The 14,924-nt window shown below is 38.0% G+C and overlaps 1 protein-coding gene across 3 annotated transcripts in view; it reads right to left on the reverse strand.

Annotated features, from left to right (window-relative positions):
- Positions 1-14,924, reverse strand: part of CCDC91 (coiled-coil domain containing 91) — a 117,290-nt gene that overhangs the window by 87,751 nt on the left and 14,615 nt on the right. For 2 of the 3 annotated variants that reach the window (XM_008630810.2, XM_017730537.1), the window contains exons 2-4: positions 5,570-5,612; positions 5,395-5,473; positions 263-420 (exon numbers count right to left, since the gene is read on the reverse strand). In XM_008630810.2, the coding sequence (XP_008629032.1) occupies positions 263-420; positions 5,395-5,473; positions 5,570-5,599 (267 nt within the window). In that variant the 5' untranslated portion in view covers positions 5,600-5,612. Of the gene's footprint in view, positions 1-262; positions 421-5,394; positions 5,474-5,569; positions 5,615-14,924 lie in introns of all 3 variants that reach the window. The other variant, XM_017730536.1, reaches the window with a different exon arrangement.

Here is a 14,924-nt window from a genome sequence, read left to right on the forward strand (position 1 = left end):
CACCATCAGCATGCCTTTAACTTTTAATAACTCTAATGCACTTACCTCTCTTGCAGTTCATATCAAAGCAGTATGGTTTCTATCAGTTCTAGGTTTCATAAACACTTTTAAAAATCATTTTACTTCGAAGTCTGCATCACATAAATCCAAGGACCTTTTGCCCTTAAAAAGCATTTCAACTTAAATGTGCACGGAAAAGATGCAACACTGATATTTTAATACATTGAGCTCCCACACTGAAGCTCAAAAATTGTGGGTTTACCTGTTCTTCAAGAACAGCTGGATTTATCCCACTCTTGCCTGTTTGAATAGCTGCTGCCACATTATCACTTGATAAAATGAAGGGGTCAGAAGGAAGCAGGCAGGAAGAAGGCACAGAGTGCTCCAGGAGAACATCAGGAGATCTATGGACTTCAGGTACTAGAAACAGAAAACACACACAATATGAAGAACCATCCAAAAATTAATTCTGTTTCTGGAGTCCATGCCTAGCAAAACCCATCACAAGTCTAGTCACACTAATGTAAGGTTATGCATCTCTTATAATCCAATTGCAATGAAGAGTAATTCCACACAAAGTGCCTGTTTTTCAGTAGTATCAACTGGGGGACATTCAAAATTGTAGCCACAATAAATTGAGACACTTAACTTACACAGAGGTTTTACAAGACAACAGCTCTCAAAACTATCACTTTCAACTCTGTCTCTTTTGATTCACGAAACCTCTCAGCTTCAGCATGATCTTTAATCAGTTTCAGTCAACTGGAAAACTTTACTTGTAATTTCCCAAGTTTTATACATTTTTAAGTTAAAAAAATCCACAGCTGTCTTAGAAGCCACATACAAACAGTTTGCCAACACACGTAATAAAGTAGCTTTATATTTTATAAGAGATAAAAAGACAACAAAATAAATTAACTGTCTAGCTAATAAAACTTAAGTGGAATTAACACCAGACTGAGAGCGCTTCCATACCAAATTCCAGTTATGCCATAAAAGCCCTGAACAGTGGATCAGCACTACCAACCTGGCACAACAGAAAATCTTGTTTTTAAAAAAGACATAAACTAAACAAACTAAATAAAAATAAAGGAAAAGAGGAAGTATTGCATACATTTTTAATTGACCAGCAAAGTCCTTCAAGCTTTGACACGGTCAGCTCCAGGTGTGTCTTTGCAATAGGCAAAAAAAGCACATCCAGTTGTTTCAGAAAAAGCAGCTCACATCATTACTACAACTCTGGCAACATGTAAAAGATGCCACTAGCCTGGAGCAAGGCTCAGCCTCTGGGTATCACTGTTTAATACTGCACAAGTACTCAGCACAAACCAGTGTGTACAACTGGCCTCAAGGCATTCAAAAGGACACACTAATCCTTGAATCCAGGCACTCTCTGTCCCATCTTCTTCAGCTCTCAGTTCTAGGATTCAGGTATAACATAGAAGAACATGCAAACCTCATTGAACAAAAAGAAGACAGAAAATAGACCATAAGGCAGAAAAATATCAGTAGGATAATTGCAGTGATAGTAGATTCGGATGTGGACAAAAATATAGAAAAAAAAAAAATCATAGCTCAGCAGAAAATGGAAACTTGTCTGAAAAGCCTAGAGGAGAGTACAAACAGAACAGCAACCAGTTTGGGTAACTGCATTTTAATAGTTAACTCTTCTCCAGAACCGGAAATGGGACTTTTTTGGCTTTCTTTTATGCACCTTAACATAAAACTCCCATTCCAAATGTCTGCTTTCAAAGGCAGCTTCCTCTAACAATTACCTACTCTGTCAGTTCGAGCAGCAGTGAAGTGACATAGATGATGATCTTTTTGCATCTATAGAAGATGATCTTTTTGCATCTAAACAAACATTAAAGTCTCTGCTTTATACTATCCCTTAATACCCTGAGTCTCACTTTAAATCAATTTCCACCTGACGGAAAACCAGCTAAAATAATGTACCAGGCAATTTCTGACTGAGCAGACAAGTGGTTCTCTTACTAAAACTGCCAACTCAAATGGAAAAACTGAACATGATCCTTGTGATGTGAGTGTTCAGCCTCTGGTGAGCATCGCCATAGCACAGGCACAGCTCACACATAAATCATTTATCACAAAAGTAAAAGCAGCCACTGAGACTGGGCACATAGGAGGAATGTGAGACTCATGTAGACTCACTGAGATTAGAGCTTTAGGTATTCACTTATTTTGGGGTGTCCAATCCTAGAAATAAAACTCCATTATTCAGGTAGTAGAGTTTTACATGGAATCTTCTACAATCAGGTGGAGCTTTCAGTTTTTCTAATTATAGTAATAAATGCTTAGCATCTTGAAGGGGAAAAAAAACCCCTAACCAGAAACAAAATCCCCACTTCTGAAGTTGTCAAAATGAAACCTAGGAAATGAGGAGCAACAACTGGTGAGCACTTCTGAACATTGTGGTTTAAATTTTTCAGCTAAACACATGACCTTGCAGAAGACAAGAAAAGGTGGCAACTATCCAAGGTATCATTCAAACATCTTTTTTGCAAAACCTTCTTTTCACTTTTCAGCAATGTTAAAGATTCATAAATTAGACATTCCTAGAATTACACATGCTATGTCTGCAATTCAAGCTCTCTTAATTCATTCCTCTTGTGTATATACTGGTGAAATTGCATTTTAGTTCAGCTCAAAATTCGCTTAAAAAGAGAACCCAAAAATCATTCAGGAACAGTTTCACAACCCATGAAACAAAAACTTGCCTCTGATAGAACTACCTGACCTGACTCTAACAGGCTAAGTCTGATAGTCTTGATGAAATTCCAAATAAATTTACTGTTCATTGATCAGAGCTCCAGCACCATAAAGAAAAGAAGCAGGCACTCAATTACAGGTATACCAAAAGTCCTAAGACCAAGAAGGCTGAAATGAGATGCAGATGCAATTTATTGCCAGAACTGTACTTAAAAAGTATCTACTAATTTCTGAAGCCCTGGCTTCCCAATATTAAGAATATTCTATCATAGGTTTGTATGTAAGAACTGCCAGAACCATGCACTTTGCTAAGAGAAGCAGAGATCAGGGACAGCCTGCAATCTTGCTAATGCAAGGAAAATTCTGTGTCTCTATGCTATAGTAATGAAGCTCAAACAATTATTAAAATCCCTGGGGGATCAGAAATTCTGAAAACAAAACCAAGTAGATGAACGTGAACTGTTAAATCAACATTCCATTGAGCCTTATCCTTTGTACTGAGTTTCAGCATGAGGACACTGAATAACAAATGTACCACATGGGTAATATTTTCTAATTGGATGTTACCTCTATCCAGCAATTAAAAGTGATATGTCAGTAGGGCTCTGAGCAAAAGACTGTATAATCATAATTTGACATATTCTTGTAGAATGTTGCAAACTACTTGTAGCACATTTCCCCTTCATGTAGGTTTCAGCTGTTAAAATTACCCTCCCCACCCCCCCCCAAAAAAAATTAAATTTCCTTCCTCAACTCCCCTTGTCTTGATATTAAAATTCAAGCACACTTTAAATTATACTGTATACACTGAAAGCTGTATCCCTGAACATTTTCAATTACAAGTAACATTCAGGTAGAAAGTTTAAGACTGAATTTGTGTTAGCAGTGGGGAAAAACCACTCCATTGTACCCTCAAGATGATTTCTGATAACTCACAGCACAAAGCTCTTCCCCACATTTTATTCTTCCAAAGGCAAACTCTTCTAGAAGAAAAGTAATTACATCTACCATCCTAACGTTTTAAATCTAAGGCCATGTGGCCCATACTATCAGAAAGATAATAAGAAGCCCAAGATCAATTTCAAGGGCAAAACTGAACTAAAATCACCATTGAGGCCTTAGAAATAATTTCTGAATTCTGTCTGCACACTGTAAAATATGGCCACAGGCTTTAGTGTTTTGTTTTATAACTTACAAACATCAGATACGTAGGAAATTTATGAGATGAGTAACTCCTCCTCTGGAAAGTTAATCAAATCATGGGTGTAGATAATGGTATCACCCCCCAAATTTATCAAGATCACCTCAACAGCACCACAATATATTTGAATTTTTCAGCAAGCCTTACAGAGTAATTTCTAGGGTAAAGAAAAGAGCCTCCTATATGTAGATAACTTTGGGCAGAAAATTCAGTTATTTCTGCTACTAAAAACATCAATTTACCAGTCAATGCCTAAGAAGCACTTGACCAAAACTATCAAAATCTTGCCTATTGCAATAAACTAATTTATTCACAGCAACATTTGCATGAAAAAGTCATGTAAAGATTTTACAGTAATAAAATATTCAGAATACAGGAGTTTACTTTTGATTTTGAAATACTTAAAATACCTTGGTATAACCTACCCTAGGACTTCTGTGTCACTTAAAATCATACGAAAAACTTCTCTGTTATGTACAAATAATTTCAATACTACACACCTTACAGGATTTTAATTGCACTTCACTGACAGACACTGCACAGCTATACTGGATTTAATTTATTAAACACATTCAGACATACTACTGAATTTAAGCAGTAATTTTGGATATCAGTCAAAATGACAAGATGAATAATAAAGTTATTTGGAAAAATCTAGTTTCCTTAGTATTTGTTTTCCTCTGTTTCGATGACAAATAAAACTAATTATTCTGTAACATGAATGATGAAAGCCAGAAATAAATTAATAAAAACATTTTAAGAACATGATTTATAGAGAGATTATATGGAGAAAAAAACCTGCCTTATTTTGCATAATTTTTTCTGCTTAACAATACAATATGGGTTGTTGTTGTTTTTTTTTTCCCCTGATGCTGCAAAAGTGATGTTTCTTTTTGTGAAAAGAGTGAAATCTAGACCACAACAAAACACCTCCATAATCTTTCAGTTCTACTGACAATATATATTTATCAATACACTTCTATCAATTTCTTAAAATCCAGACAGGCACCAGGCCTTTATATAAATTAATAAAATAGTTCCCTAATGTTTCTGCTTCTGCTTGAGATAAATAATACGTAATATAATTTTCAACTTTATAAATGGCTTAAGTAAAAAAAGATCATTCTCATCCCTGCCCTTTTCCTCAAAAGAAGTAGAAGACTTCTTCACAGGCTACTTTTTCTGTTTTCCCACAATTTGCAACAGATCTTCCACACTCAAAAGTAAAGAATATCCTTTGAATGATGAAGCTCCATTCCTTTTCAACTGTATAAACTGAATTTCTCTTTCATTCCTCAATAAAGTTTAACTTTGAGAAGTAGAGCTTCCCAAGTTTTGACCTCTGGCTAGTCTTTTATTGTGTATTGTTTTATTGTACACACCCTTCTAAGCACTAACTGTTACAGTGAATACTAAGGACAGCAATAAAATATTAAGATTTTTTACAGTGATTCTGTCAATACCTGTAGGAAATGCTGCCCAAGCAATAGCAGGAGATGTGGTCTGCTTTTCACCATTTCCAAACTCATAACTCTCTGCTGCCTGGAAACAAAAAAGAAATTGTTACATATTTTACAAAAGTCCATAAAATAGTTGAAAATAGTTAAATTTCAAAGCAAAGCAATCCAAATAACATACCTCAAATCCTCCAAAGTCATCATCATCCATCTTTCAGTAGGCACTAGAACACAAAAGAAATCTTGATTTTAAAACATTTTCATAACCTCATCCCCCACTCACTCAGAAATGAGCAATCAGTCCTTCCCTCCAGTCTCATCTCCACAGCCTACCTGAAATCTCCATCATTTTTAAGTCCTACAACAGAACAATGGACCTAAATAAGGACGTTTTCACACAGAGGATGCAAGGGCGAGAACTGCAAGGTCTTGCTTAAGAAGCACTTCTTTATTCATCGAGTTAAATACAAAAAAGTGGGTATTTTACAACGGAATCTGAATAACCTCAGGGGAAAACATAAGCACTGCCCATCAACATCGTTCAACATGAAAGTAAAAATGCCGGGAAAGCTTTCTCATAGGGGAAAATAGAAAGATATTACCTTCAAAGTTATACTTAAAGATCTCAGGCATAGCAAACAGGCCCCCATACCTCAACAAATGGTACTACAACCATCAAGTAACCTGGTCTGGATATATATATTAAAAATAAACATATGAATACATAAATATGTCGTGGGAATAGGATTTCTGATGACCAGATTCCAAAATGAAGGGTTATCTTCACTCATAAGGAAAACAATCTATCTTACTTAAGTCATGATCTACCATGGAAATTGTATAGTTTTGTGTTTATGATTTAAAGTATAAAAAATATTTTCCATTGTTAAGTTGCTTTTCCAAATCAGCACTGTGATTAAATCCAAAAAGATTTCCTGCTTTTCCCATCTCTTTTTAGCTGTCTGGCAACAGCAGAACAAACTGCAGCTTGGAAAAAGACTGTGGTGAATTTCTGGAAATTTTTCTGCTACCACAGAGGTCCGTCCCTAGGTTTCATGGAGGGGCTGATTAAGATTTTACAAACTGATCAGCATTTTTGACTTGTAGCCCTGAATTCTGTGGCATTTGGATATATTTATAGTTAAATTGCAGTTCCTTTTAAAAAAATGCAGGCTAAGTTACTCAGCTAATGAAAGTAACTCAAGATTTTCAAAGCTGTTGAAAGAAAAGTATAATGTATTTAGCAAAATATGTATCTATAATTCTGATACGTAAATGAAGGACGATCCAAAAAACCTTTACGGTCTCTATAGACTGTTAAAATGTTTATAAGGCTAATTGATTTCAGTTAAAACAGTCTATAGGCTGGATAAACTTTTATTACTGCAGAAAAGATGGAAAGTGACTATTTACAAGAGAGTAGGGTTAGGTTGGATGTTAGGATGAAATTGTTCCCTGTGAGGGTGCTGAGGCCCTGGCACAGGTTGCCCAGAGCAGCAGTGGCTGCCCCATCCCTGAAAATGTTGAAGGCCAGGTTGGATGGGGCTCTGAGCAACCTGGGATAGTGGAAGGTGTCCCTGCTGTGGGACTGGGTGATCTTTAAGGTCCCTTCCAACCCATACCGTTCTATGATTTGATGACAAATCATCACTGTCACAGTGTAAGAAGAAATACTCGTTTAAATTAAAGTATTGTTCAATATTCACATATGGTGGAAGAATTAAGTATCTTTTTAGGGACTATGAGGGGTTTTGTTGGCTTTGTGTCAGCTGGGTTTTGTGCTGGTTCATTTTCCAAGAGAGAAAGAAGGTAGTTAGGTATTTTTGCCATCAATGCTAAGGTTAATTGGTCAAACATTCATGCATTCTATCAACATTCAGAGCTTTACTACATAGCTCAAGAATACAGCACGTGTGCACAAACAATGGAGGGAGGTTGTGCGGACAGCACAGGACTGCCGACGCAGGCAGCACAAATGGAGAATGTCACATTATTCATGCCACATTCTGGGAAAAACCACCCAAACCAGACTGGTGATTGACACCATCACTGCAAAACACAGTGTTTCAGGTAGCAGGCAGAGCAGCCAGCTGGAGAAAGTGAGCCTTTAGAAAGGTATTTCATCTACACACTCTGTATCACATCAACAGGTCTTAAAGGCTCTACACAAAGTTCCTTCAAAGCAGATTTTCTCCACAAAGTGCAAGAGACGTTATTCCCATCATCTCAGAACTGGTTATGTCTCAACCAGGCAAAGTACACTCAGCACTGTATTTTAAAAACACAAACTGGAACAAGTTCAGAGGAGTTCAACAGGAATTAAAGCAATTTTGGAAAGGCATGCTAAAATGGAGAGGCTCTTAAAAAAAATAAAAGGCAAACAAAAATAGAAAATATGAAAAATCATGTTCTAAGAAGTGATTAACTACTTTGATTTCTCTTCAAATACAACACTGACCTGAGGCAGTAAAGACAGAAGGCCCTGTAAGGAAAACATCTGAGGATTTCCATTTCTGCTACAAGAACATTTATAAGAAACTATGCATAAATAAAACAGAACTTTTGATACAGAAAAAGAATGTAGGGCAGAAGCAAAACTGGAGAGCAACCTGTTATTGAATCCATCATATTTTTTATTGCATTTCATATAGAGTTTTTTAAGTCTGGTAACAATCCCAGGACTATTTTGACCTAAGATTACCTTCACTCCATAAAATTTTAAACACAGACATTTTGTGGCTGTAACAGCATGATTAATTTATGAATTGTTCCACATATCACTCCAATGGAATAAAAGATAAACAAACTCCAAGCAAGTCTCTGTAGTACCAATGGTGTTTTCACACCTAGCTGTTAATCCTCCAATTTCCAGTTCTTCCGAGACCCCACAGGAATTCCAGGCTAAGTGATTCTCCCCCAGCTAGGCCTGTTTGCTCTTTGGGTGTGTATAACATATATTCATACACATACATGCACCTCTCTTTCAAAATGAAATTCTGATTTGTTTCCATGCTTTGTTTGCTGTGGACAAACAAAAACCTAAAAATACCAGAAACTGGCAAACTCAGCATGTGTCACAAATATGCAAGCGGCAGATTAGGATAGAAAGGATGGAATAAATCCTGAGGATGCTAAGGTAAGGCACTTCAGAAACTCAAAGGATGTGGTTCTTTTCAAAGAGTGTTGGTGCAAGAGTTCTTATTAGGAGATGTCTTTCCCAAAATACGATCTCTTCTTGCATAAAAAGGGAGCCTTCTGCAGGGAGAAGGGAAAACGGCCACACCAATGTTATAGGAACTGTTTAGAAAAAGAAATAGGAGACTTTCACAGTCCTCAAAATACATGCTCATTTAGCTCTAAAAAAAAATTATTAATAATTCATTAAAAATGTAACTGATAACAATGCTGAAAATATGACCAAATACATATTTTCTCAATTCTACCCCTTATTCTCATGATGGAAATGCATTTCTGGTACAAATAAATAACAGAACTAGCCTAACTCCTCTCCTTAGAACTGTAACAAATTTGGGAGCAAGTTCTTTTAAGCAACCATCTATTCCAAAATGGGGAATCAGACTTTTCTTTCCTCACAGGATAGGAACATTATTTGTGGCACTGGAATAGGAAAGAATACATTAAGTGCTGACAATCTTCAGGATTTGAAAAATAACAGAAAAAGACAAAACAACCCACACAGTCTTACCATGACTAAATGTGGTCTCTTGAAATATGCCCGATACTGGAATTAAGTAACTGTAAAATTGGGCAACAAGAAGTCAACCTCAAAATTACAGAGTCATAGAAATTATGGTTGGAAAAGACACAGTAGGTCACCCAGCCCAGGTCATTTCCAAAACATTACAGTTCTCAGACAGTCATGTCCTAAAAGGCTTGAGACGCTCTCCAGTCACACTCCTTGGAAAGAAGGAAACTTTCCATGGACAACGAATACGCAAGCCACTGAATTTTGAGTAGGTTTTATCAACAAGTTTGTATCCACCAAAAGGAACAATAACTTCTGCCAAAATTCAGACCAGCAGGTCATCCAACCCAAGCTCCTGCTCAAAGCAGGGTCAACACTGCATTTCAGATGAGGCTGCTCAAGACTCTCTGCTGCATGGCTGGTAAGGCTGCATGATGAATTTATTCAGATTGATGGGCACATCTGAGAAGCTCACAAGCTTTTCTGTGCCAAATGCAGTCACCAAGCCTGGCCAGCAGCTCAAAACAGGTCATGAGAACTTTGTGAAATGCACTTACCTAACAGACACACCAAAATCATGTCTTTATACACAGGAAGATCAAGAGCCATTCCCAAGGAATATGGCAGAAAAATATAAGCTGGGAAAAAAAGCCCCTCTTCCCCATTCCAACAGTTAGGGGGAGAAAGAAAGTTGTAATCCCACCAGAAATCCTGGTATCCTTCACATCCAAAAGGCATAAGTGGTGGAAAGACCAAACGGCGAATTAGGAAGAATTCCTCATTCACATCCACCTCTGGTTAGTGAGAATCCAAATTATTCAAGTCCTGATCCATTACTTGATAATCTAAATTTATCCAGGTAATAGAGAACAGATTTTGCCAGGTACAACCAAGTGACTGCTGTATAACCTGGCCTGCAAGTTTGAGTTTGAGGCTGGATTTTGTACATTTTAAGGGAAAAACTGGCAGAGCGTATTGCTGTTTGTTTTGTCAGAATGATGTGCATGAAGCTGGCTGAGGGTGGGGCTGCTGCATTTGTATTTCTGGCAAACCCCAGGGGTGGGTAACTCCTATCTCTGACAACGTACCAGTTTTACTTCCATTCTTGTGCTTCCTAAATGCCTCATCCAATGTGTTCAATCAGGACAGGCTTATTATCTGTTTCTTCACTGGGCATAGCATAGACCACAGCATTTGAAGAATAAATCTTTGGCCAAAACTACAGCCTCCAAAAAGTCTACCCTAGATAAGTATGAGATTTATTAAAAAAAAAAAAAAAAAAAAATCCCCAATAAAACAACATTAAAAAGTAGTAATTTAGAAAGCACATACACTGGCAATACCTCTGTGATAAAGACCAGGGCAAATGCTAAATTTCAGTATCACCAAGATCTAACCAGCTCACATGTGTGGAGGGCTGGGAGCCCTTGGCACAAGAGCCCTCTGCACTCCCTTGGAGCAGAGAGGCCTGAGGGCAAAAAGACTTTCCCCAGAGATAAGCAACCTTCCTCTGGGTCATGGTGAGAAAGTGAACCACCCCCAGCAGGCCTTGTTTCTCTATGGTAATAGCCTGTACCCAGTTGGCTAGCTGGTTTCTACCCCAACCCCTGCCTTTCCCATAAAAGCGCCCTGTTTCTGCCCCTCAACAGGGAGTTCTTGTCCCTGGCCTCCCCTTCACAGGGGCTGCTGGACAATAAAAGCCACCTCTGTGGAACTGCTATACGAGGCTCCTGTCTCTCTGTTCCCGAGTTCGCCTTGGGTGATTTCACAACGAGCTGAATCACAAGAGCTGGAATCACTTGTAGCTGAGAAATCACTACACTTGGTGAAATCACCTGCTGCCCAGGGAGGCTTGCCATTGCCCCTGGAAGAGCTGTTCCTTGCAGGACACTCTCTCTAGGAAGGTTGTGGCACTCTGGGTTGACCATCCCCAGCCACCTGGAAGCAACACACATGCCCTTTTCCCCACGGCTCTTTCATCAAAACTCCAAGCACTTCTCAACAAATTTTAAAACAGGAACAAACTTTCTTCTTTTACCCAGCTGATACAGACTTTTCTCCTGATCTACACCAATTACAGCTGAGGATAAGCATGTGGCATCTTAAAAACTTGTAATAGCTACTAAGCCATATATTGGAAAATTTTTATTACAGAATACACATATCCCAAAGGATACCTAGCCCAAGAAAGACCAGAATATGAATGCACAGCATAATGGAAACGAAAATATAGTTAGAGCATCTGTAAAATTTCCTAAAGAAGAAAAACCACCTTAACATTTCTGCATGCTGTGTGTCCTACCCCATCATAAGACAGTGAAAACCAGGCATCACCAAAATGCCAGTGTTCTCCATCACATTCCAGTGTGGATTCCATCACAAAAAGAGACATGTGGGAAACCTCCCCTGCCAGGAGGCAGAGTGCTGGTCAGCTCCCAGAGTGAAAGGCACAGCGACAGGGCTGTTAGAAACTTCATTTCAACAGGGGACAGAAGCCTGCCCACACACACAGTGAATTAGGATACTTCAAGGTTATGGGGAAAAAGAAGACAACACAGAATGTGCCAGAGCAATTCTATTCTTCCCTGGAAACTGAGGCTGGTTCATTTAGCCTGGAGAAAAGGAGGCTCAGGGGGATATTATCAGTCTCTATCACTCCCTGACAGGAGGGTGCAGCCAGGTGGGGGGCAGGCTCTTCTCTGATGTACAAAGTGATAGCAGAAGAGGAAATGGCCTCATGCTGTGCCAGGGGAGGTTTAGATTGGATATTAGGGAAGATTTCTTCACCAAAAGAGTTGTCAAGCATTGGTACAGGCTGCTCAGGCACGTGGTTCAATCACAGTCCCTGGAGGTATTTAAAAGATGCGTAGATGTGGCACTTGGGGCCGTGGTTCAGGGGTGGCCTTGGCAGTGGGAGGTTAATGGTTGGACTCCATGATCCTAAAGGTCTTTTCCAACCTAAATTATTCTATGATTTCAATGCCAGTACTGACTTAATAAACACTTACTAAATTCTAATAATATTAAGACCTTTCTAATAAAAAAAAAAAACAAAAAAACAAACCAACAACCCAAAAAAAGTCAGCAGATGCAAACCCACCTATTTCATAGCAGTAGTTGCTTATATTACCATCGATTACACTCAAATCTCTGGTACTTTTAAGAAAAATGAAAGCCTGGTCAATTGTAACGAATTTTCTTCCACAGCCCAAATAAAGCAGCACAACATTAAAGGAATCTCAGTTTAGTTTGCAAAGTCTCTCAGGACAACTGATGCAACCCAATCTGAAAGCAAGGCCAGCTCAGGCATTGCTTAACGCCACACACAGTCAAGTTTAGAGTATCTGCAAGGACTGAGACTTTAGTTGAACAAGCAGCAGCAGTCAAGCACTGGGGCAAATACCCAGGGAATTTTCTCTTCTATTCACCCTTCTGGTCTATCCATTGATCCATTTATTCTGGACAATCTCCAGGTTTCAATACTTAGGGATGAGAACAGCACATTAAGGAATGTGACAATAAAAGTCAAGGATTGATTTACACAGAACAGAATTTGTAAACCAAATGGCAATATCTAAAATTCTTCTATCAATTCCTTCAGTGAATCTAAGAATTATTAGAAAGAGAAAGAGAGAGAGAGAGAAAGAGAGAGAGAGAAAGAGAGAGAGAGAAAGAGAGAGAGAGAAAAATCAATAACAAAACCATTTTTACCACTCAGTCCTTTTCTCAGGAGACACCCCCTGAAGTAAAAGATCCAGATCCTGCAAGAAGCATGTAAGATTCTATATCCTATGATGTGATGTTCCACACCTACCATTAGTAATTTTGAAATAATTCTACTTTCACATACCAATGCTCTAAGTACAAAACAATACCAGAAAAGTTGTAGCATTTGTAACAGCTTAATGTAACAAGACCATCTTACACAATCTGTAAGACTTCCATAACTGCCTTTCCCACTGCAAAAGCATTTTTAGAAGAACAAAGAACCATATATAAAAAACCACTAAAAAATACACCTTTTTCTTTAGCTTCATATAGCCTTTACAAAAGAAATTTGAATAATCATTAGAAATAATATTCTCATCTTCAAGGTACTGAACTAGTATAAAAAAACCCGTCAGAAACTCCACAAAAACTGGTATTAAGATAATCTACAAAATAAATTCCACAAAAATTTGTGGTTTAGAATTTGAGGGCACTCTTCTTCAGCATATACTTTTAGCTTTTATAAACAGTGAGCAAAGCAAGAAAAAGCAATAAAGTGAAAATTCCAAGTCCATTTCACTTCCGTAGCTCAGACACAGCTACACAAAAAAGAAATCAAGAGTTCCAGTTTTATCCACAAAAGGAAAATGAGAGCTCCTACAGAGAAGGCAGGTACTGGTTTTCAAATTCACTTATGACATAGGAGGGGGAAAAAAAAAAAAAACCACACCACCACTGCCTTGTGTGGAAAACATATTCAAGAACTGTCAATTACTCAACTATATCCTAAAAGAAACTAACAGAGAAAACCAGGAAACCCATGTTCTCTGAAATTTCCCCCAACTTTGACAATCATCTATTTAAAAAATACCAACTTCTTCTCTCTAGAAATTCAAAGATGATTTCAAATTTCAAATAATACCTTACCTACTCCAGAGGAAGTATTAAAATACGGTATTATTCAGCATATTTCAGTATCTGCAGAACCTATCTTTGCCAAGATTTAATTCTAACAGCTTCAGTAACTCAAGAGTTAGATCTTCAGTCTTCACCTTCTTAGACCTTCAGTCTTCACCATAATTGGTTTATTGTGACCAGAACATGGAAAAGCTAGTTTTTGCTTTATAAAAATAAAGGATCACACAGTTAACTAGTTTTTACATTTCTCTAATGGCCCTCTCTAAGCTTTCTCTTTCACAAATACCTTTTTACTTCAAAAGCCACACATTTTTACAAAATGTACATAAACTTCTGTGAGAAGTCTGGCGAAGTTGATATAATTCAAACATACTGTGCTTTGGAGGAAATCCCTCTCTTCTCACCAGGCCTTCTCCCCATCCACCTCCAAAAAGAAATCTCAGAAAGTACCTTGAATTAAACTGGAATTAAACATTCCTGTTTAGCACAGCCAGGCAATACCTATAATTAATCAACATCAAGTCCAGAACAGCAATCTCTGAACCCTGATTGAGACTAATGACAATCAGAAGGCCTGGAATTCAGTTTGTATTCTAAAGAAAAAAAAAAAAAAAGGTGAGAAAAGCCTGACTTGTCATCTGCTAATTAGGTCACAAATATCAGACACCATGGGTCCCACAAATGCCTGAGAAAAAGTGACTATAGTAGACTAATAACTCTCATACTTAAAGTATTCTCATTTTACTGGAACCCATAAATTGGACGCAGTCTTCTGAAAGACAGAGCCAGGCTGTTCTCAGAGCTGCACTGGGATTAGGACAAAACCCTTAGGACAGAAGTTGGAATAGTGAAAATGGTGACCAGGTATTGGAACAGGCTGCCCACAGACATGGTGGACTCCTCATTCCTGAGGATAATCACAAAGAATTCAAGTGGACAGGGCCATGACCCACGTGCTCTAACCAGACCTGCTTTAAGCAGCAGTTTGGATAAGAAAACCTCCAAATGCCCCTTCCACAGATGGTCTATTTTTCAATGTATTCAGTTTGATCCAAAACAGTATCATTAAAAGAAAAAGTGAATCCATTTTTGACATTGTTCTTCAGCTGAACTGTACTAATAATTACCAACATCTGTCCAAGATCATTTATGACTGAATTTGCTGACGACAGAAGAACCAACCTCAAAAGAGGAACATGAAAGG

The sequence above is a fragment of the Corvus brachyrhynchos genome, unplaced genomic scaffold (assembly GCF_000691975.1).
Source record: "Corvus brachyrhynchos isolate BGI_N302 unplaced genomic scaffold, ASM69197v1 scaffold523, whole genome shotgun sequence".
Taxonomy (NCBI): domain Eukaryota; kingdom Metazoa; phylum Chordata; class Aves; order Passeriformes; family Corvidae; genus Corvus; species Corvus brachyrhynchos.